Source organism: Eulemur rufifrons, chromosome 19 (assembly GCF_041146395.1).
Source record: "Eulemur rufifrons isolate Redbay chromosome 19, OSU_ERuf_1, whole genome shotgun sequence".
Lineage (NCBI taxonomy): Eukaryota > Metazoa > Chordata > Mammalia > Primates > Lemuridae > Eulemur > Eulemur rufifrons.
In genome coordinates, this window is record NC_091001.1 from 98,218,607 (window position 1) to 98,240,831 (window position 22,225).

Below are 22,225 nucleotides of genomic sequence, written 5' to 3' on the forward strand. Positions count from 1 at the left end.
TAATTGCAACTTAAAGTGCAGGCAAAACCCATTGACTAAGTACTATCATGAACAGGTTGTCTCACAATGCATGTTTGGTCCCAGATAATTTACCCCAAGGGAAATCACCAATTCTCATTCGTGGAGCAAGCCACCGACTTCTGGATAAAATCACTTGCAGTCTAGAAATCCACTACGCGAGGGCCTTGAATGATGCTCCCAACTGAGCCTACTCAGCAGCCTTTGATTTTCAATGTGAAGACAAGAGAAACGGGAGTGCCGTGCAAAAGCATCCTTTATCCATTCATGGACCCCAGAACCGCATGCTGGGAGGGGCTTGAGATCGTTCCCATGGTCCCCACAGAAATCCCAGATCATGTCCCCCAAGAGGAGAATTTCTCCGGGGACATCAGGGTGCATGGGAAGACATCGCCTCTGGGGTCATCTGTATGATGACACATATTCACCCTGACAGCCCCAAATGCTCGTAAATGTCACCCCCCCCTCCGGGTGTTTGGAGCTCTGAGGATGGATCTTGTGGATTTCACGGCCCCTTTCCGTTCTCATCGGGCCCGAGACACAGGCAAAGTCACCCGGCTTCCCAGCCAGATTTATTTTCGAGGGCTTAGCTCTGAGGGACGATGGGCGTGTTTCAGCATGAGTGCTCCTGAGCACGAGGAAAAGAGCCCCCAGTACATTTCACAAACATCAGCGAGGATTCTGCAGAGTCCATTCCTTCAGGAACAAAATTGCATTTTATGAAGCCGTCCCTTTTCTGTTTCATCTGTCAAGTAGGTTTGCTGAGAATAATTTAAATTTCATGCAGCAGAGACGCAGGGCACTGGGGCCTCCCTGCAGGCCCACAGACAAGCCTCAGCAGCAGCCTCCCCTGGGGCCCACAGACAAGCCCCCATCCGGAGCCCAGACAGCCTCGGCGGGCCAGGCATGGGCGCCCACCTCGTGCCAGGTCGGCTGGGGACAGTCCAGGTGAGCCTTTCTTCAGCCACCAGCACCAACCACCAGGGGGACAGGTTTCCCCCGAGATGTACAGATACCCGGGTAGACCCAATCTCTGGTTTAACTTCCTAAAATTAACTTTTGATGACTGCTTACCAGATGGTGGGTGGTGTTTTAAGTGTTTCTACACATAGCAATTTCACTAATCCTCACAACATCCTAGGAGGAAGATACTGTTATTATTCCCAATTTATAGACAAAGACACTGAGGCACAGAGACAGACTGAGTTGTAAGTGGTGGAGCTAGGATGCAATCCCACTTCTGTCCAACCTGAGAGCTTGACGCTGTCCCCAGCTGTGAACTGCTGACTCAACTTAACCTGTGGCTGGAATTTCCCCACCTATATACCACCTGTATAACACGCCCATTTTCTGGCCTGAAATCCCTTGTTTGCTATCAGCTAGGTGGGTGAGAAGATGGAAAAGTTACCATAACAATGCGGCAATCACGGTTACCATGGTGAATGCATTCTGCCAGCAGCCTGGGGTGGGGAGAGGAGCTGGCCCAGGCTGGTTCTGATTCTAATTTGCTAGGTGACCTCGGCAAGTTGCATTTTCTTTGGGCCTCACTATTCTGACCTGCAAAGTGAGGGGGCTGGACAGCGTGGTCACTCTGCTCCACTGGGGCTTTGGGACTTGTCCCAAGGTTTGCAAGCTGATTCAGGCCCCAGGGAAGCAGTTTATTGCTCTGAGCAGTGTGTGTGTGTGTGTGTGTGTGTGTGTGTGTGTGGTGCCTGTGTGTTGGGGGTAGGGCAGCCCACTAGGCTCTCCCAGTCCTCCCTGGCTCAGGAGTCTGCACTTGTCCAACTAGCCTTTCATCAAAACACGCAAGGAATCTGCAGGCCACAGACAAATGAAGAAACAGAAAACGCAACTCAGGCCTGAAGGCAGCGGTGACAGAAAGAATTGTCATCACCTCTCTGACCAGCCGCTGGGAGCACAGCCAGCCTCCCCACCCCGAGGAGCTGGGACAGATCTGGCAGGCCCCAGTGCCCGGAATGACTGGTGTCCAGGCCCCCGGGGCTGGGCGGGGCAGGGTGGTGGCATGGGATGCAGTGGGGGGGTTTGCCCAGCCCCCGGAGCATGTGATGTCCACCCTGCTCCATGCCCAGCCAAGGGGTAAACCAAGGCCTGACAGCGCTGACACTTGCCCCCAACCCCTCTTCCTTTCCCTGAGTTTCCAGGGGTGGCTCTGGCCCATGCGTGGTGCTAGACCCTTTCCCAAGGAAGCCTGGCTGATACAGTTAAGCAGCCTTGACCACAGTCCGGGGAGCAGGGACACACAGCTCTGCTCCTGGCGTTTCCACAGCTTCCTCACCCACTCACCTTCTGCCAGAGGAGGGCTCAGCTCTGTTTATATACTGGGCTTTCTTTTAAGGAAAGGGCCGAGGCTGAAAAAGGCTTTAAAATCCCTTCCCTCCACCACCTGGCTTGTCAATTCTATTTGGGGCCCACCGGCTCCCTCTCGCCTGCAGGTCTTCTTGCGCCCCAGTCACTCAGACACAGCTTCCTTCCCTTACCTGCTTGGGCCCCGCTGCTGTCTCATATCTGAAGACTTGCCCTTTCTCTTCGTCTCGTGAGGTCAGAAATGAGCACCTTTCCTCACAGGGGTACAGCTAGCCTTGTCCCATAGGCCCGGGTGACAAGGGTGGGTGATGACAGCACCGAGTCAGGACTACCACGTGCCGAGTTCTAGTCTATTCTGAGCATTTGACACAGGTTTTAGCTCACACGGCCCTCACCACAACCCTAGCAAGCAGGTACAACCACCTGTTCCCATTTTACAGAATTGAAGCGCAGAGAGGTTAGGTAACTTGTCCCGAGTCATTCAGCTAGCAAGCGCTACAGTGGAATTCAAGTCCCGGCAATCTGTCTCCAAAGTCTGGCTCTATCCATTCCACTAAGCCTCATCCGCCAACAACCTCAGTGGGAGAGACATTCTTGGATTATTTGGTCACACTGTCCAGGCCACAGATTCATTATACACAGGCCCACAGGTTCCCCGAGAGCAAGAGCCAGCCCTGGGTTGCTCAGTAAAGACTCGGACTGTTGACCAGAGAAACCACAGACACTTGTCAATTGATGTCATCTTGGCACCGGGTCAGACAGCTAGGCTGGGGGACGGTCCTCAGGGTGGGCAGCAGCTAGGCCAGAATAGGAAGAGGGTGCCATGGCCCCGATGGAAGAGGGGTGCCCTGGCTGGAGGCTGCAGTGTCCTCCTTCCCCTGCACACCCAGTGCTCCTGGGCTCCCCGAGAAGTCAGGGTGTCGGCAGGGTGATCAAACAAGCCCCGCAGGTCAGAGACTGGGCTGCAAATGGAATTTAGTTCCTCTGTTGTCACCTCTCAAGGAGCTGGCTGTCCTTGTAGGCATGAACTTTCGCCCCCTCTCCCAGCCCCGTCCTTGCCCCAGCTGTTGTTTTCTGTCTGAGGCTGGGTTCCTTTCCTCCCATGTGGCTGTGGTCTGGGGCCAGGCCAGCCAGGGATGGTGAATATTGAGCTGCTTTGGAGCAGAGCAGGAGCCCTGTGGGCAGCCCAGCCTTGCGGGAGAGCCACCAGCACTGAGTCCCTCCACTTCTCTTGCCTGGCAGACCCAAACCCTCGCCCCCAGGAGCAGCCTGATGCCATCCCTAAAAAGCCATCCATCCTTGAAAGGACACACACCTTCAAGTGGGCCTCCCGGGCCCAGCGGCTCCCTCCCACCTGGAGCCCCCCCCAGCAGTCAGCTCCACGCTGCCATTCTCCATATGGCCAACAGCTGGCCTTGCAGAGCGCCTGCCAGATGTGGCCGCGGGGCTGGCTCCACTGGGCAGAGGTCAGCGCGGCGGAGCAGTGCTCGGGGCTGGTGTCCAGGGGAGGAAAGTGTTTGGCCGATCCGGGGGCAGCGTGCCCAGATAATCCTCCACCTCCTCTCCCCTGTCCAACATTCCTTCCCTCCCGGCCTCAGTGGGGTGGTGTTTTCATAACAGGAAAAATAAAATCAATAAGGCACTGCAGCAAGATGTTAGTGCGCTCGGAGCCGGCCTCCGATAGCTCCATTGTCTCGGCCCGCGCGGCTCTGTGGCCGGCAGCACCGCAGTTGTTAATGGGAAGCAGGCCTGAAAGGGAGTTCTGAAAATCACAGAGACAAAGGCACAGCACACCTGGAGCGCGTCCTTCCAACACCGCGGCCGCCTTACAATGGCCGGGCCGGGGCTCCCTGCCTTTGACTTCTCCGGCAACTTTTATGAAAGCAGGGAAAGAAAAGACCAGACACACACACACTCACACGCGCACATACACACGCACACGCGTGCATGCCTGGAAGGGCTCCCGGGAGGCGGCTCTGAATGGCTGGCGGAGGCAAAGGCGGCCTGCAGAGCCCCTGCACGGGTGAGCCGGTGGGTGGGGTGAACGGGCTTCCTGCCACGGCCGTGGGCCCGTCCCTCCAGGCTCAGGCTGCCGGAGGGGCTCTGAGCAGCCAGCTCAAGGGGGACCAGCTATGCCTGAGGCCAGGCAAGAGCCTTGGTGACATTCATTTCCACATTCCATTTAGCAACACAGACTGGCTTCTGCTGCCATTGCCAGGGCTGGAGCCGCCCCTTCCAGAAGAGACTCGATGACCTGGAGCCGACACCCCTGGGGCCGACTTCTGGGGCAAGTCCTGGATCCTCACCCTCGGACCAGCTCTTACAAACCTGGTGGCCCCCGTAGTGGGTAAGGCGGGGATGATAAAAGTGCTGGCCTCGCCGTGTTGCGGTGAGCTCAGAGGAGACAAAGGCTGTGAGAATACTCGCCCCGTGGTTCATGAATGGTGGGGTTAGGACCCTTTATGACTCTTACTGCTGTCAGTACCCTCTTGCAAATCCAAGTCACTGGTGCCCCCAGGGGCACTTGCTTGGTCTCAGTTTACCTATTTAGGACACCTGTATTGCCATCTTGGAATCGCACTGTTACCTCCCTCGTTAAATAGCACTTAATCCACATAGCATAGGACAATGAGTGGCCTCCGCACCTACTTGTCTTCCAGCAAGTTAGTGACAGAGAGAGACTATATGGAAAATAAAACCCAAGGCAATGCTCAGAAATGGTTGCTGAGACCAGCCCCGGGGAAGCCAAGACTCTGGAGGATGCAGAGCGCGGCTGCCCGGCTCTGTAGGAGCCGCCGGGGCTGCCCTGGCCTGCAGGGAGGCAGGGCCCCCTCTGCCCGGCTCCTGCTCAGGGAGGACACCAGGTCTTACCTTGGTGGTGACTGCAGAGGCAGAGCTGGCCACGAGGCTGGTGATGGCCTCACTGCTGCCCGTGGTGCAGGGAGCGGGCGCCGTGGCAGGCGTGGGCAGCCGGGAGGGCACCACGGGCAGCGGCAGGAGGCCAGGCCGGGCGCTGAGGCTGCTGGCTGTGCCACCGCCAGCCCCCGAGGTGACACTGCAGATGCTGGTGGTCCCATGCGTCCCGTTGACGCTCCACTCTCGGCGGTCCCAGCCCACCCGGTAATCTCTTTCGAAGCGGCTGTGGTGCCGGGACATCTCGGTGGGCCGAGGCGGCTTCTCGCAGGGGATCAGAGGCCGGACCTGCTGGCACAGAACAGAAAGGAGGGCAAGTTAGGCAAACCGCAGCCCCTCTAGGGTGCAAGGAGGCAGCGGCAACTGGCAGCATCCATCAGGCCCCTTCTCTGGGTCCAATAACCCGCTTTCGAATGTTAGCTCCTTTCAGAGTCGCAGCAAGGCCCACGGCGCGTGGACCATTAATTAGCCCCACTTCACAGACAAGAAATGAGTGATTTTTCCAGGGCCACGTGGCAAAGTGGAGCAGGCAGGATTTGAACCCAGTCGCAGTTTGAAGTGCTGCTTTTGTTTGGCCATGTCACACTGCCCCGAGCGACATGGGTGACGGATGTGCACATTTTATTCATGGTTGGTATTTTGTCCCCTCCCACCCCCACTGTGAAAAGGACCCCATGGATGCCTCAGACCATGTTTTCCTCAACCATGTCATAGGGCAATACCAACCCCGTCTGCAGACTCACTTTCTAGTAGACAAAGCCCTTTACATAATCTCATTTCCGCCTTACAGTAGGCTATGAGGTGACAGGGCACAGAATGTCCCCAGTGTATGGACGAGGAAACTCACTGAGCAGAAGCAGTCCCCCGAGGTCAGAGAACTACAAGTGATCCAGAGGCCAGGACCTCCGCCTTCAGACCCCAGCTACAAGCGGACGCAAGTCTGGGAAGGTGTCAGCCTCCAGCAGTTGAGTTCTCCTTCACAACCCTGTGCTTAGGTCGCGGGTGCCGGAGACCCCCGAGCACCCTGGCCTCTGTTAACCAGACCAGCTCCCACGCGGCTTTGCTGTGTCTCTGAACAGAAGGCCCTTCAGGGTTGTCATGGAGACCCAGACACACCACGATATTCGGAAGGGCCTTCTGAATCACCGAAGATTGCATTTTGCTCAGCATTACCATGACTGGTCTGGCTGCCGGCCCGGCCGGGCCCAGGGTTACCCTCGGTCAGGAAGGTTATGGAGATGCAGAGGAGGTTGTCTCATCGCAGAGGCCGTGGAGAGGCAGAGACAGAGGGGAGAGGCTATGGCAATGCCAGGGCACACGTGGGTGGGCTAGGGTGGGGTCTGCCCTGCCCATCACGCCCACAGTCCTGGCCACGGCTCAGGCACAACTTGGTTTCCTGTGACCCTTTTCCATTCTCCAACTGCCTCCAGTCTGGGGTGTGAGCTCCTGGAGGCCCTGGCTCCTGGCTCCTCTTCCTAGCCCACCAGTCCAGCTCAGCCCTGGGGACGGGCTCTGACTGCTGGCCAGCGGATGGACAGGCCACTTTATTTTTAAAATATCTATAAAGCCTGATCCTACTCTGGCTTTTGCATCCAGACCTAGCTGCCAACTTTTAGTGCCATGGAGCCAGAGCCTGTGCCCAACCCAAGTAGCCCGTTACCTATGTTCTATTTTGCAGGTGGCTTGTGCCCTAGTGGCCACTGTCCCCTCTGTCAGGAGTTGGAAGAGACCTGAGCCTGCAGGCCCATCCAAAGCAGAACTGCAACCTCTTCAGCTGGATGTGGCTTCACTGCTTATTTCATCATTCCCCTTCCTGCCTTATACAATGTCACAAAAATTCTTTTTTAAAAATCATCTATTCAATATTACATGGTTAATGTAAGAAACAAAAAATAAAAATTAGTTTCCCCTTTGATCGCCCCTCATAAACTTTTTTGACCGAGGTTCTTGAGTCTCTGAACTTGGCTCCAGATTTCCTCCTCATGGTCGCTCTGCCACCTGCTCTGACGTGCATTTTGGTCCAGCCACTCCGTGAATGACATTTATGCCTTTGTCCTTCTTGACTTCCCTCTCTTTCTGGACCCCTCCTCAGGGTTCTGAGGCTCTACCCTTGCTCCCAGCCTTCCTCCTACCTCTCTGCTACCCCTGCTCAGCCTCCTTTGCAAAAGCCGGGCTCTGTGGTTCCATATTCCCTCCTAGGCTTCTCTCACGATGCACGTTCCCTAGGTGGGCTCCCTGGGTGGTCTGGTCATCATCTCTTCCTGATGTCACCCAGGGCACACTGCTAGCTCTCCTCTCTCCTAAGCACCCCCCACGATCCTGCAGCCAGCTGCACAAGCCTTCACCTGGCTGCTCCCTAGGTACCTAAATGCTGGCCGGCCGCATGTCCCTCAAGTAACTCCTCGTTCTTCTGCCCAAACGCCCCTCCCCAGGAATTCCCTCTCTCAGAGGAAGCCGCCTCTATGTCCCCATCCCCACTCCCCTATTCCCCAGCGGGGTCCCAGATCCCTCTGCCCCTCTCCGTCTGTGGCCTCGACCTTCAGCCATGTCTCCCACGTGGTATTTCTCCTAGTCTGCCTGCCCCAATCTCGCCCTTCTAACTCATTCTCCACCCAGCTGCCCTTATGATTTTTTTTTTAAAGCACAAATCTGACCACGATACTTTACTTTCCTGCTTTAAACCCCATCTTTCAGAATAAGGTTGGGACTCTTTCAGGGGGCCCAGCAGGGTCTGGGCTGGTTCATTTTTCCAGCATCCCCTCTCACTCATTCCGTCCGAGAGATGGTGCCGGGGCGTTCCAAATGCCTTATGGCTGCTGAAGCCTCGTGTCCTCTCTCAGGTCGGGGGCCTAAGCCCACGCCGCCCCTTTGCCAGGAACAGTCTCCGACCCCCCTCCTGGCTAAGGCACTGACCCTGATAGGAGGCTGCACGGACTCCGTCCCCTCCAGGTGAGGCGTCAGAGCCCCCGAGCATCCTGCACCCACCACCGTCCCTGCATCCGTGGCTGCCGTCTATCTCTGAACTTGAAAACGGGGTCAGCGTCCTTATTATTTTGTAACCCCAGCACCCAGCACAGTGTCTGGCATAGAAGGGTGTTCACTTCATGCGTGCTGAATGGATGAACAAATGCTTATTTTTTCTTAATTGCTGAACATTTCTAGAAAAGACAAACATAGTTGTGTGAAGGGAAAATCTCCGACACAAACCTGGAGTCTTCTAACTGGAAATTCCACGTAGGCACTGGAGAGGGCTCAGAGATGCAGCACACAGTGCTGGAATTATATGAGTAAAATCTCTTCCTAAAGGGGGTGAGACACCAAGTCCGAGGGAGGCACTGGCCTTTGGCAGTGGCAGGGGCACCGTTTGCTGTTAGTGGTAGAGAGAGCGCAGAGCCAGGTATAGCTGCAGATAGTTTGGGAGATTCATTGGAAATGGTAAGAAAGTGTCCTACCTTTCTAGTCAATCAGACCTTGAGCCTCCAAGGACAGCTCCGAAAGGAGAATTTCTGCAGGGGCAGCTGGACCTCATAGCTTGGAAAACTCGTGTTTCTCAAGATTCACCTGCCAAGGCAGGGCTCTTGCTAATTATCACTGCCTCAGAGAACACTGCGACCCTAGGTGGGATCCTAAATGTGGCAGAGATGACATTATATATTCACCATACTGTGTCCTCTTTCTGAGCACAAGGGCGAACTCTCATAGCCACCATCACAGTCAGCTTGGGATCCTGTGTCGGGACTCCGGCGGATAGGACGTGTGGGCAGGGGATGGAGACAGCTTCCAGGCCTGGCCCTTTACAAACACCTGTGAACCTCAGTTCCCTTTGCCTGCCATGGCAACCGCGGAGACCTCATCTCCTAGATGGAAGAGGGTTTCCCTACCCGCATTGGACTTTGCATGACTGGGACATAAATCTTTGTTGTGATAAGGCACTGAGATTGGCAGTCTATTTGTTACCTACGCACAGACTAGCCTGGCCTGACTGATACAATAAATCAGCCCCTACGTTCCTGCAAAACAACATAACCTCGCACATTGTCAAAGGAATCATCTCCTTCCAGCTGGTGAGGACGGGAGGCATTGAGGGTGGCTGGCGACCATGCACCTCGGAGACACGCCTCTGGGGGCTGAGCATGCTTGGGAACAGTCGAAAGGGCTCTCCTGGGCTGCCTGGGGACCCCCTGCTGGGCCACACCACGCCCCATCTTGATCACAGCTCCTGTGCTTCGCAGCGCCCTGCACCTCCGCCACCACTCCCCACCGCCCCCAGCCTGCGACTGGGCTCTTCAAGTCTCCTTAAAATGCCAGGGAGGAGACCGAGACCTGGCGCCGGAGCCGCACAATCTGGTTGCAGCCTCCTTATGTGTATTCAAAACAAAGGTCAACTGTTTGCCTGCCAGCCTCCTTCGGGTGAGACTTTGGCCCTCGATTTAATTTGCCCTTTCAGACAGAACGAAAGGAAGGTGTTGCACAGTTTACCCTGAGTGAGGTGCAGCACAGCGCCAGCGCCAGCGGCGGCAACTTCAGTACTTCCTGCTGAGCACCGCGCCAGTGTGCCAGAAAGGTCCCGTGTGCACACACGTGCGTGCCCAGGGTGGTGTTGGGGGAGGCAGCGGGAAGTGCTTGTGGCGGCGGAAGGAGACCCTGAATGGACTAGGTGTCGCAGACGAAACCGGTCAGGCAATTACAGACAAAACCCACGGAAATGCTTCCTTGTCAGGTGAGTGCCTTTCCTGGCAGGCTGCCTGTGAACTGGCCAAGCCCGGCACGGGGCCCTGCGCCAAGAGGGTTTCTGAGCAGCAGCCTCTCCTGTGCGAGAGGGGACCATTTACAAGGGCACTAGGACTGGGACCGGGGTGGGGCTGGTTAGTGTCTTGCCAGCACCTGTTTAAATTACATGCACACATGTGAAGAAAAGCCCTAGCATCTAGAAGGTACTGCATTCGTGGGTGGAGGCAGGTCGCCCCCAGGTGCAGGTCCTGGGTTAGATCTGAAAGGCCTCCCAGAGGTGGCGTTGCACCTGCAGGACGTGACTCTGGCCCTTGGGCTCCTGTGTGCAGCAAAGCTGTTTCTCTCCCCCAGCACTGTCCTTTGCGGCTGTCCCAGGGACGTGGCTGGGAGGGAAGGAGGCCGCACTCTCCCCAGGGGAGGGTGGAACCTGTGTTTTGCTGGCCCGGAGTCTGCCCCGGGCATAGGGCCTGCCAGTCACACCAGCGCGCTGCCTCCCCGCAGCCCCGGGCAGCCCCCAGGCTGTGCTTCCCAGAGCCAGACCTGGACACGGAGGCTGCAGCCGGGCCCTGTGCACAGCTCAGGAAGCCGGCTCCGTCCTCCTGATGCCCAGTTCCCTTCTTTTGGATGCACCTCCTCTCCTCCAGGGAGTGTGAGGGGGAAGGGGAGGAAGTCCTTACAGAGTCGGAGGAATGTGGGGTGAACACGTGGCCGTGACATGAGGAAGTGGTTCTGTGGATGTCTAGTCACTGGACCTGCTGCAACCCAGCACCCCGTTCAGGGCCACACGCTCATGCCTTGATGCACACAGGTGCACCCCCAAACCTGAGGACAAAGTCCCTTAGCATCCCCCAAAGCAGCAATGCCACGCCGACCAGCTCTGGGAGGCCATAGCCGTCCAGCCCAACTACCTCAGGACTCCGTGTCCCTCAGACGTGGTGCGGGGGCCGCCACTTGGGTGTGCCCAGTCGCATCCCCGTCCCCTAGAGAAAGGTCCCTCCCTTCTGTCGCTCATCTCTGGGAAAGAGTGAAGGGCTCCCCTGCTGGCTTACCTGCCCACCAGGAAGTGTCCTCCACCCGACAGGCCTCACCTGGGACCAGCACCAACGCACTTCCCCTTGGGCTCCCCAGTCGGCAGAAGCAGAGGGAGTTGGTGGCTTCCCTTCCTGCTGGCAGATGGGGACAAGTCCTCAATGTGGCCAGCGTGGCTAGAGGCCAGAGCGCCGAGGACAGGCAGGAGGAGCAGGGGAGTGAGCAGCCTGTACCCAGAGACTCTTCCAGTTCCCTTGCGGGAGACAGTCAGGTGTTAATGAGGATCTAAACCAAGACGACAAAGTAGCCTCGGCCCCTGACTTCTAGCTCTTTCCAAGCCTGCTCCCACTGCCTGTGCCTAGAACCCTCATGTCCCAACAGGAACGGGGCAGGTTTCGGGATGAGGACAAGGAGACTGAGAATACAAAGCTGTGTGTGTGGCCCAGTGTCTACTGAGGCCCTCTGTGCAAGGTGGCTTGGGACCCATTAGGGTGGTCTCACCCAGGGCCCCTGGGAGACAATAGATTTGGGGGATAAGGGCATCCTTGCTAAACATCCGTGACATAGGGGACCCTGTATCCCCAGCCCCACATCTTGTCTTGATGGAAGGGCTTCTCCCTGCAGCCGAGGGGCCATAACGGCCCAGGCTGGTGAAAGACCAGGGCTACCAGGGCCTAAGGATGCTGCAGGAAGGAAATCAGTGGACACCCAGGCTCAGCCGGTGCCCAGACTGTGTCTGCAATTTCTCACCAGCTGCTGGGGGAGCTCGGTCCCCCGGACACTCGCTGGATACCAGATCAGCAGGCCTGCTGCCAGATCCGCCTGGAAAACCCGCACCGTGAATAATTCATGAGTAAATAATCAAGATGCCGTGTGCCACAGTGTGTTTGTGTTGTCTACGTGGGCCGGAGCACGGGGGGCTGTGTCCAGGAGCCCTCGGCACTGGCCCGAGAGTCCCTGCTCACCAGCAGGATGGCGGCGGGGTGCGTCTGGTGACACGCTGTGTGTTCTGGATGCTGGTGGTGGCCCTCCCATATTAACATGCACCGTGTGCACACACTACACAGGATCACAGGTGGCTAATGACCCTGTCCTCGTTCCTATCATTAAGACACGCCGAAGGAGTGGGCGGCCGGCTGTGAGGGCCCCGAAGGCGTGATTAATCCACAGGAAGGCAGGGAGCCCGCGCTGCCCCCAGACAGGGGAGCTGGGATGGCTGGCTGAGGAATGAGCCGCGGCCCGTCCAGCCCCGATCGGAAGATGTATGATTGCCTCATTTGGGGGAGACGTGCTGCCAAGTCGATTGGAACAGTCCGTGCCTGTCTTTATTATTTTAGTTTCCCTCTCTGCATCTTTTAGCCTTTCTTCTGGAGCTAAATACTAAACAGCAGCCGGAACACCATCTTGGCAGATGCAACACAAAGGAACTCTCCGGATGCTTCTGGAGAAGCCGGCTTGGCCACCACGTAGTATGGATGTTCTTGGGAACTAACGATGCCCCTTGGAAATGCCTCCCTGCTTCCTGGGGTGGTCTAGCACCAGTGACACCCCCCAAGCCCCCATGAACTCACAAGACTCGCTTCTGGCCGAGGCTGGTGGTGGGCCCATGCCAGCCCCTCCTGCAGGGGGCCTTCTCTGATGGGCCCTCTCTTCTCGGAACTCGCAGAAGCCCGACTTGCCAGGCCTATGACCACCGTGACAGACGGGCCACTCCCCATGTGAGTTCTGATCTTGTCCCTAAAGACAGGGCCACCTCTCTACCTCTGTTTCCTCCACTGTGGCTGACCAAGCACAGGGAGGGTGGGCGCCCGGAGAGGGTGGTGTGCTCAGGAAACATCTGCGAGACCAAAATGACAAGCCCTTTCCAGCACAGAGCACGGGCCAAGACTAGGCCGAGGAGAGTGAGGTGCCTGGGGCCGAGTTTTAAGGAGGTTCCCCCCTCGGGACAGCCCTGCACTTACACTGCCTGGAAGAAACAGCTCCTGAAAATATGTCTCGCCAGCCTAGTGCCTGTCCTGGCCCTGCACACGGCTCTGAGGTGGGGGTTCAGCACCTCCAAGCAGACGTGAATATGTGAGTTGTGGGGGGCTGTGTATAGGTGCCAGCCTGGGCCCCAGGCCTGTGTGTAAATCCTTTGGGCCGGCAAAGCCAAGGAAGCCCTGGGGCATCATAGGCTAATGCCAGCCTTTTCCTGCTCCCTCTGCAGGCTGAGTAACCTGAGGTGTAGTTTTATTTTTAGTTCATTTCCTTAAAATATCAAGGCCCCAGGTGAACTGAACAGTCTTTGTTGCCACATTTCACCTCTGTTCTGAAAGGGCTCTTCCCCTCCACCTCACCATGCCCAGCCACGAGGGACCACTGTCTTGTGTGACACCCCTGCCCAGCCCCCAGTCATCATCGGCCACCTCGACATCAGGCCACACTCAGCAAGGGCCAGTGTGGAGACCACCCAGCACGGGGCTCCCGGCTGCAGTGGCTCAGCTCAGCCCTGCTGCTTAGCAGCCAGAAGGTTCCAGCAAGGCCTGCTACAGCCTCCAGGGTCTGGACCCAACTAGGGAGCCTCCACCAGGCCCTCCAGGCTGGCGGGAGGGGGGTCAGGGATGTGACAAATCCGATTAGAAACCAGAACGGTGACCTCTGATCTCTGCTTGTACTCCCGGGACCCCATGTGGCATGAGTCTCTGTAACAAAAGGCTTTAGGGTATTGTCTTTATTGTTTAAAGAAGACAGGGAGCCTCTTTCTTCAATGCCAGCTAAACCTGCACGCGTTTTCCAGCTCTCAGCCCTCCAAGGCTCTGAGGGCAACACAGCCCTGGAGACCTGAGAGTTTCCTCGGCAGCAGGGGGTGCCACGGGCCTGGGGACAGTAGGGAGGGAAGCCCTGCCCTAAATGTCCAGCAGTGGCCATAACAACGGCCCTAAGGCCTTACAGGGGCCCAGTTCTTACCCTTCACAAGGTTCTTTTTTTAAACTGCCTTACTGAGGTATGACTAACAAACGAAAAGCTGTGTGTATTTAATGTACACAAGTTGGTGTGTTTGGAGATGTGTGCACACCTGAAACCATAAACCCTCATCACGATCACGGCCACAGACGGATCCAACACGGTCAACGGTGTCCTCTGCTTCTCCCTTTTTCCCCCTTTTGTAGTAGGAGCACTTAAATGGGGAGGAGATGGTCACAAGGTACAAAGTTTCAGCTACGCAAAGTAAATAGGCTCTGGAGCCCTGCTGTACCACACAGGACCCACGATTAACAATACAGCATTTGTGCTGTGGGCTTCACCGTTGGCTTGTGGCGGGCGGGGTGGGCGGGGAGTCTTCTGGGAAGTGCTCTTACTACACAAGGTTCTTTCAGAGCCACCACGTCATTTGCTGCACAACATCCCGACGTGTAGGCAGGCAAGCGCTGACCTTGTATTTTATAAAATGCATTTTATAACCAAGGAAAAAGATGAGAATGAAGCCGACGGCTGGTGGTAGTGGCCTAAGTCCTCCCTGCCCCAAGTGTGGTCTGTGGGCCAGTAACACCGGCATCACCTGGGTGCTTGTTAGAAATGAAGAGTCTCAGGCCTTGCTCCGGCACTACTGAGTCAGAGTCTGCATTTTCAACAAGATGGGGAGGTGGGAAAGGACTCTACCCGAATGCAGGTTAAAATCTGAGACACACCAGCCTAAGAGTCAGCCGAGCCTGCGGGCCTGGAGGCAGCCCCGGGACCCAGGCATTCTGACTCCCAGGCATTCTGTCCCTGTGGGATGGATATATTTTTGGGGAAAGCCGTATTCCATAATCACAGGGCTTAATACACGACCTAAAAAGACAAATGTTCAAAATGCTTTTCTGGTGGTAGGTTTCAAGAAAAATGCCACTGATTCCTTTTCTGGGCACAATTTCTTACGCAAAAAGCAATCTCCCGTCTTGGAAAGGCGGTATGCAGTGCCCGTTTTAGATGAACAATATTAAAAGAACAAGCCTTCCATTTCCCTCCCTTCCCGTGTGCACCTTTACTTTGAGAAAATCTGGTGTGGGTTTTGATGTAGTGATTTTTTTTTTTTTTTTTTTCCAAAAAAGCACACACGATTCAGAGACTTTTCTCATGGGACTAATTGACTAGGCATTTGTGCTATTGCTCCTGGTGTAAATCATTATAATGGTGATAATGAAAAATAAAAAAGATATTGGAAATGACAGTTGGCAACATAATATCAGCATAAACTGAGGGGAAAAGAAGAGTGTGTATAAATTAGAAGCTCGTAAACATCAGGATCGATGAGGGTGCTATGGAGAGTACGGTTTGATCGCTTAGAGGGATTAACCAGTCATCATTACGAATAACCATTTTGCTCCTTCCCACTCCTCGTTCTTGTGGCTCTGCAGAGGATGCAAACACTGAAAACCGGAGCCCTGTTTCTCCATAGTCTTGCAAACACTCGGAGCGCAGTCTTTGGAGCTGCATTTTGCGGTTACCTCCCTTCTCCAAGCGGTCCTCCCCCTCTCCCAGGGCTGCCTCTCCGGCACGCCTGCTTATTCTGAATCTTGCAGAATTGACTAATTCAACGAGCTCTCTCTTCACAGGAAATGGTGTTCATCAGTGGCCCAAGCTGATGAATGAATCCTACTCGGTGCCTGGAGCCAGACCCAGCGGCAAGAGTTGCAAAGAAGAAAGACTGATGCACTCTCTCTATTTGGCTGCCAAAACTGCTCTCGCAATTTGCTTTCTTCTAGACAAGAGTCTATTCAAAAGTCTATTTGGAAACATTAGGGAATGGCCGTCACATGGCCGGCAGATCATACTGCCGGTGACAGGATATTATCTTCCTTGGGAGAGACTCGACTGCTCTTTTATTTCACCAAGTAACTAGCGTCTGGGCTGATGGCTGCAGAATTGCTCCGAGGGCTGGGGACATTTAAATCCCTGTCCAAAGTGAATGCGAAACCGACAGCCACTTCAGCACACAGGATTTGTGGAACCTTCCCCAGCATTCAGTGCAAGTGCCTGCCTGTCTAGCCTCCGTCTCTGGTGGGACGTGGGGGCCTCGCTGCTTCCCCAAATCCCTCCCTGGGAAACCATGACGTGACCGACTTCCTCTTCTGGGGCTCCACTCTATGAGTTGGGCTTTCGTGCCCCCTGTTCCCTCCCCAGCATATCCCCAGGCATGTCCCTGGGTTAAACACATGTTCTGCCCATTTCTCGCCACATCACATTAAATTCACTGGCCACCTCCTTCCCCATTATGCCTGGCCCAGTGCAACATACTGAGGGGCCCATAAGAACGGGGCCCCCTGGCTCCTGCCTTCAGGAAGGCAGGGGTGCTCAGGAGGGGGGACGCAGTCAGAAAAGAGAGAAGCACGAACACATCAGGGACCAGGGCACGGAGCAGCCAGTGTGGGCTGGAGCAGGCAGCGTAGGCCGGGGTGGCCTGGAGCCCCAGGGTGGGGCAGCTTCCTGGGCTCCATTCATATCAGAGAGGAGACTGTGTCTAACTCAGATGGGAGGCGAAACGCAGCGTGGCCAAGGACAGAAGTCCCAGCTCGGCCTGCCAGGCATGCGGCCTGCTGAGCTCAGCCCCAGAGGTGGCCTGTGACACATCTCTCCCCCACAGAGGGAGTCCCCAAAAGGCCTTCGCTTTGGCTTTGGGAGCCAAAGGCCCACACTGCTCATGGGGGCTTTCTCCCGGATCGGCAGGGAGTCCCAGGGGAGGAGTGTGATCAGCCACTTGGGAGAGACTTTTGTCCGCTGCTCCTGGCCACTGAGCCCTTGCTTTGCCCACTCTCCTGGCAACCTCAGTACCAGGCTTGTCTGGGACCACAGAGCCTTCTTTGTCTTTGCGTTGGGAGCTGCTACCCTATCTTGATGTACTTGCTTCAGATTTTCATTGTCTTTATTCTATGTCCGTGTTTTTAATTTAATTTAATTAAAAAAAAAAAAAAAAGCAGCCCAGACCAGAGGGCAGCCTGTTGCAAGGTTGTGTGTTTTATCACCACCCAAGCATGCAAACGAGGCAGCCTCTGTTGACAAGTTCACATCTCCAGTGCAGAGCTGGCTGTTTGAACAGCTTGTGTGCAGTAATTGAAACATAGATTTTGTTGCCTTTCTGTTTATTTTTAGATTAACCAAGCAGGGATACTTTGCTTCCAGGCTGCCACTTGCACCCCTGCTGGGCAGCCTGGGACCGCTGGCCCCTTGCACACTAGCAGCATTGAGCACCATGTCCCCCTGGGGTCCTCCCCTCCTGGTGTGTCCTTTGTCTGAGACTAGGCAGGGGTGACTTTCACTGTGACCCCCCCAGGGCCCAAGGCAGGGAAGCTGACAAATGCAGGGTGCCCGCTAGCTGTTCCCTAACTCCCAGGTCTCTGAGGTCTTCCCCTACCCCACCTTGCTGGACTCTCCCAGCAGCCCTGGGAGGCAGGTGGGACAGGGATCAGCGACCCCCTTTGACAATGGTGGTAACTGAGGCACAGAGGTTAGGGCAGAGATGAACTAGAATCCAGACCTCCCATTCCCAGGACAAGGGGGCTGCAACAGAGGAAGGGTCACATAGCTCAGAGAAGATTCACTCAGGGTCAGTTTTCTATTTTGACCACTTTAAAAAAAATCACAGTTGCATCAGCCTGGAGAAGTGGGTTGATAAACTGCCCCCAAATCTCAGCGGCTTCAACAATGTGTGATTTTCGTTCATGCCCTGTGCTCGCTGCTGGGGAGCCGGGGGCCCTGTGCTGGGTCACCTCCTCTCCAGGGCCCAGGCTGCCAGAGTGGCCATCTCCTGGGCACTGCTGGCCACCGTGGCAGAGGGAAGGAGGGTTTGGAGAAGCACACACTGGCTATCATCAACCACGTGGGAGGCCCTTGCATCCTTTGTGTTCTCATGTCATTGGCCAAAGCACACCACATGGCCACACCTGACTTTAAGCAGGTGGGGAAGTGCAACCCTATCACGTGCCCAGAAGGAGAAATGGTTTTAGGGGGAAAGACAGTGAGGGAAAAGGGCGTGTGTGTGCGTGTGTGTGTGTGTGTGTGCGTTTACAGGGTCCCGAAGCTGGGCTGCTGCATTCTCTTCCTCTGAACTCTGCAGTATACCTGAACCTCTCCAGTTCAGCACTGGCCAAATTCCTTTGACATTCCATGATTTTTGTCTTTAACCCCATGAGGTTGGCAGCTCCTTGAAGGCACAGCCTGGCTCCTCCTCATCTCATTGTCCCCTGGGGCCGCATCCCAGGTTTGGCATACTGTGGGGTGGAGTTGGGGGCGGGAGTGTGAGCAGGAGGGACAGGGACATGCACAGAGGTTCTCAGACCACTCCCTTCTCCCAAAGGTATTTCCACCTCTGCATCCTTTGAGGTCTTACTCTGTGCTGCCTCTTCCAGGAAGCCTTCCTGGACCACCCAGACTGCAGGGACAGCCACCCCGGGCCTCCCCCAGCTCTGCTCTCTTCTCATTATATGAGACAGGCTGAACTCAGTGGGGTATCAGCCCCAAAACAGATCTCTTTTTCTCCCACTACTGCCCTTCCAGCCCACTCTCTGGGACCCAGACAGCAATTTTTGTTTGTTTGTTTTAGGGGGGATCACTTTTGGGCACTACTGCTACTACTACAGCTATTGCAGCTCCTGCTGCTTCTACTAGCAAAAGGTAACACTCCCCGAGCGTGGACTGTGTGCTGGACTGAACCACGGCTGTGCGTGCATCAGCTCATTGAACCTCAGAACAAACCTACGAGGAGGCACTTGTGTTCAGCCGAGGTGCGCGAGGTTTAAGTAACTTAGAGGTTTAAGTAACCTGTGAGGTCACGTAGCTGGTAATCGGCAAGGTCAACTCTATAAATGTTCTCATCCCCGATTTCTCCAAAGCCCAGTCCAATCTTACATGGGGACTTTTACCTTATGTCTGATTCAAAGTTTCTCCCCTCCACTCCAGCTCTGGCGGGACCCAGGCTCAGAGTCCTATAGTGAGGAGTGTCACACTCCCCTGCTTCTGCCTCCTTGCCACTAACTGCTGCTTCTGGTGTCCCTGGAGTGCCGGGCGGGGAGGTTGACAGGAAGAGGGCAAGATGTGAGTGGAGCACTGTAAACGGGCAGAGGTGGCCTCTGTGTGGCAGAGACCCCGTGCTGGCTCTTCTTCCTGTGGGGCACATTTGAGGCTCTTTGTTGAGCCTCTCTTGGTGGTCCGTGCTGTGCTGGGGCTGCTCCCCCTGGCTCTGATGGCTCACACCCTGGCGGGCTGTCCCCTCGGGCAGGGTCTTCCAGGACACCTCTAGTCTGGCTCTCTGTGCAGCTTCCACTCTGGAAGCACGATCGCGACTTTCCCCTGACTCCCAACTCTGGTCCTGCAGCCCCCAGCACAACCCCTGATCTCCACTGCCCTTTCCAGGCCGCTCCGGGCAGCCTTTTGACTTTGGACACTTCCCAGTAGGAGTCAGGCACGGTCTCGGTGGCCCCCCAAACTCCAGGGGGTGCAGATCATGTTCTTCCACATACTCCAGCCTTGGGGTAGCGCCAGGTCTCATGGAGGACTGGCTTGAGGGGGTGGTGGGTGAGGGCCCCTCCCCGGGAGGGAGAGGAAGGCCTCCTCACCCCCTCCTAGGTCAGCTCTCGGGATTGCTGTTTCTTGTTAGTCGGTCCCAAGGCTTTTCTCGTACATAGGCTGGAGTTTTGGGGGGTCCTGGGGCTGTCTAGCTCCTGTTTGTAATGCGGGGGTTGTGGGGTACCATTTATGCTTGGCCCAGGGCTTCATCCAAGACTCCAAGACAACAGGAACAGTCTCATTTAACATCTTGCTACCCATGATTCAATCCTTCTCCAGCTCTGTTCTCGCCTCCTCCAGGAAGTCTTCCTGATGATTCCAGGTTACTCTGTGGCTTCACCCTTTGGCCCCAATCCCTTCTAGCCCTCATTCTGCAAGTCTCTTCTGCCTGATCACCAGCTAAGCTCTGAGAACACACAGCAGTGGCCACCCCCACCAGTTGCCTGGGTGGAAGCGCTATTTCTGTCAGTCACATCTCCTCCCCACGGTCACCTGTGTGCAGACCCCAGCTGTGCAGAGCTCAGCCCCAGGTTCTCCTGAGGGAAAGGGAGGTGGCACCCTGAGGACAACTGGGGATGATGGGGTCAGGCCCCTAAATGGGTGCTGGAGCGCTGTCTGCAGGCCGGATCTCAGCTGCAGCAGCCCCTGGGAGAGGGAGGGAGACGCCATCTGTTCGAGGCTCAGCCCAGCCCAGTCTGTAGGCACAAGCGGCCCATTTACAGAGGGCTGGCCTTTGTGGGCACCCAGAGCAGGGCCGACACCCCACTGTCTGGGGTTCAACAAAGGATTCTGTAGAGGTTTGGCCTGGATGGGGAGGCAGGAGGGGAGTCCAGAGAAAGCAGTGGTCCCCGCCTGGGCTGGGGGGACTCTGGTGTCAGATGCCAGCCTGGCACCATCGGGATGGCCTTGTGGGGCTAAAATAAAAGGGGCTCAGTATTCTTCATGCCAGAGAAGAGAACTGGCCTGGCACCCATTCCCTGGCCACACAGGAAGTGACCCGTCCCCAGGAGCAGTGTGCCGGGGCCTACTCGCCCCGCTGGCTCCAGGGCCTCCTGCCTACAGAGGTGGCTGGTGAATTTCATGATGAAGCCAGGGACAGAGGCGCCAACGCCCCCTTTCGCTTTCCATGGGCATCACTCTCCACACCCCAAGCCTTTGCTGGTGTCAGCCTCCTGACCTGCGGACCCCTTCTCTGTTGTGCAAAGCCTTCCTTACCCAGCTGCAAAGAGGCATGGGGAAAAGAAACACTTATTGAGCACCTACAGTATGCCTGCCCTTCTGAAAGTCACTTAAACTGCGTGGGTCATAGTACTGTCTCCATTTTATAGAGGGGGAAACTGAGGCTTGGCAATTAGGTGGGTTGCTTAAGGCCACCAAGGGGGAAGTGGTGGTGCTCTCGTGCTTGGCTTTGAAGTCAGGGCTCTTTCCATGTCCTTTCCAGGCCGCCTGTTGGGGCTCAAATTCCCCACCAGGCCCGGCCCTGCAGATCCTTCAACTCACAATGCTTCATAGAGGTTCAGCCCCCTTGGCTGACAGCTGTGTTTCTCCAGACTCTGGCCACTCCTTCCCAGCTCCCTCCTGGCCACGCTGGTCTAGGCCTCTGCATCTCTCACCTGGGTTTTTGCCAGAGCCTCCTAACTCGTCTGCTCCCTTCCTTCCCTGCCCCATGCAGTGTGTTCCCCACCCAGCAGCCAGAGTGCTCCTGTCAACACGCAAGTCAGGTCACCACTCTCGCCAAGCCCCTACAATGGCTCCCATCTCACCCTGAGGAAAAGCCAAAGCCCTTACAAGACCCACAAGGCCTTGGTGCCCACTTCCCTCTCTTGTTTCATCTCCCCCTCACCACCTCTGTGCCAGCACACCGGCCTCCCTGCAGTGCCTCCTGCTCTTAGGTGCCTCCTGCTCTTAGGCCCCTCCTGCCTCAGGACCTTTGCACGTGCTGCTCCCGCTGCCTGGCCCACTTTTCCCCAGTTGTCCACACTGCCAGTACTCTCATTTCCTTCTCAGTGAGGACTTCTCTGCCCATTCTGTTTTAAAATGGCACCCTCTTTCTCTGCTTTATTTTCAGATCACTCTTATTGCCTTTTATTGGACCATATAATGTGTTTACTTAGATTTCTGTCTCCCTGCACTGGAAAGGAAGTTCCATTGACTCATTTATTCTCCATAACAACTCTGTGAGGCAGCTATTACGATGGCTATCTCTGCCTCCCAGATGAGGAAACCAAGGCCCAGAAAGGTCAAGCAACCTGCCCAAAGTCACCCAGCTAAAGCGTGGCAGAGGCAGGATTGGAGCCCGGGCAGTGCGGCTCCTGCTGTCAGCCACCACCACTGTGCCTGCCAGTTCTGCCAGCCCTGCCAGCTCTGTTCACTGCTGCACCTCGGTAGACGGTTCCTGGCCCGTTGTGGGGCTTCATCAATAACGAATGACTATATGCACGCTGCAACCCTGTGTCAGCCTGGCTCTCATGCCATCTTCTGTCCCCACGGATGGTGACATCTTGGATCAGGGCCTGCTCCCTCCTCCTGCCCTGTCCCGCCCACCAGACAGACATATCTGATGCGGGCAGCATCAGTCAGGACGTGTTCAAGAAACAAATTCTCCCCAGTCTTAAAGTGGTCCTTTTGCCAGTGGCCATGGGGAAGGGACGGCTCGGGCTGGTTGGGCAAAACATCTCCCTCGGAACTG

The 22,225-nt window shown here is 56.0% G+C and overlaps 1 protein-coding gene across 1 annotated transcript in view; it reads right to left on the reverse strand.

The window, feature by feature from the left end:
• KLHL29 (kelch like family member 29) overlaps positions 1-22,225 on the reverse strand; it is a 287,072-nt gene that overhangs the window by 122,531 nt on the left and 142,316 nt on the right. The window contains exon 3 of the mRNA XM_069494807.1: positions 5,215-5,544. Coding sequence (XP_069350908.1) covers positions 5,215-5,499 — 285 coding nt within the window. The 5' untranslated portion in view covers positions 5,500-5,544. The remainder of the gene's footprint in view (positions 1-5,214; positions 5,545-22,225) is intronic.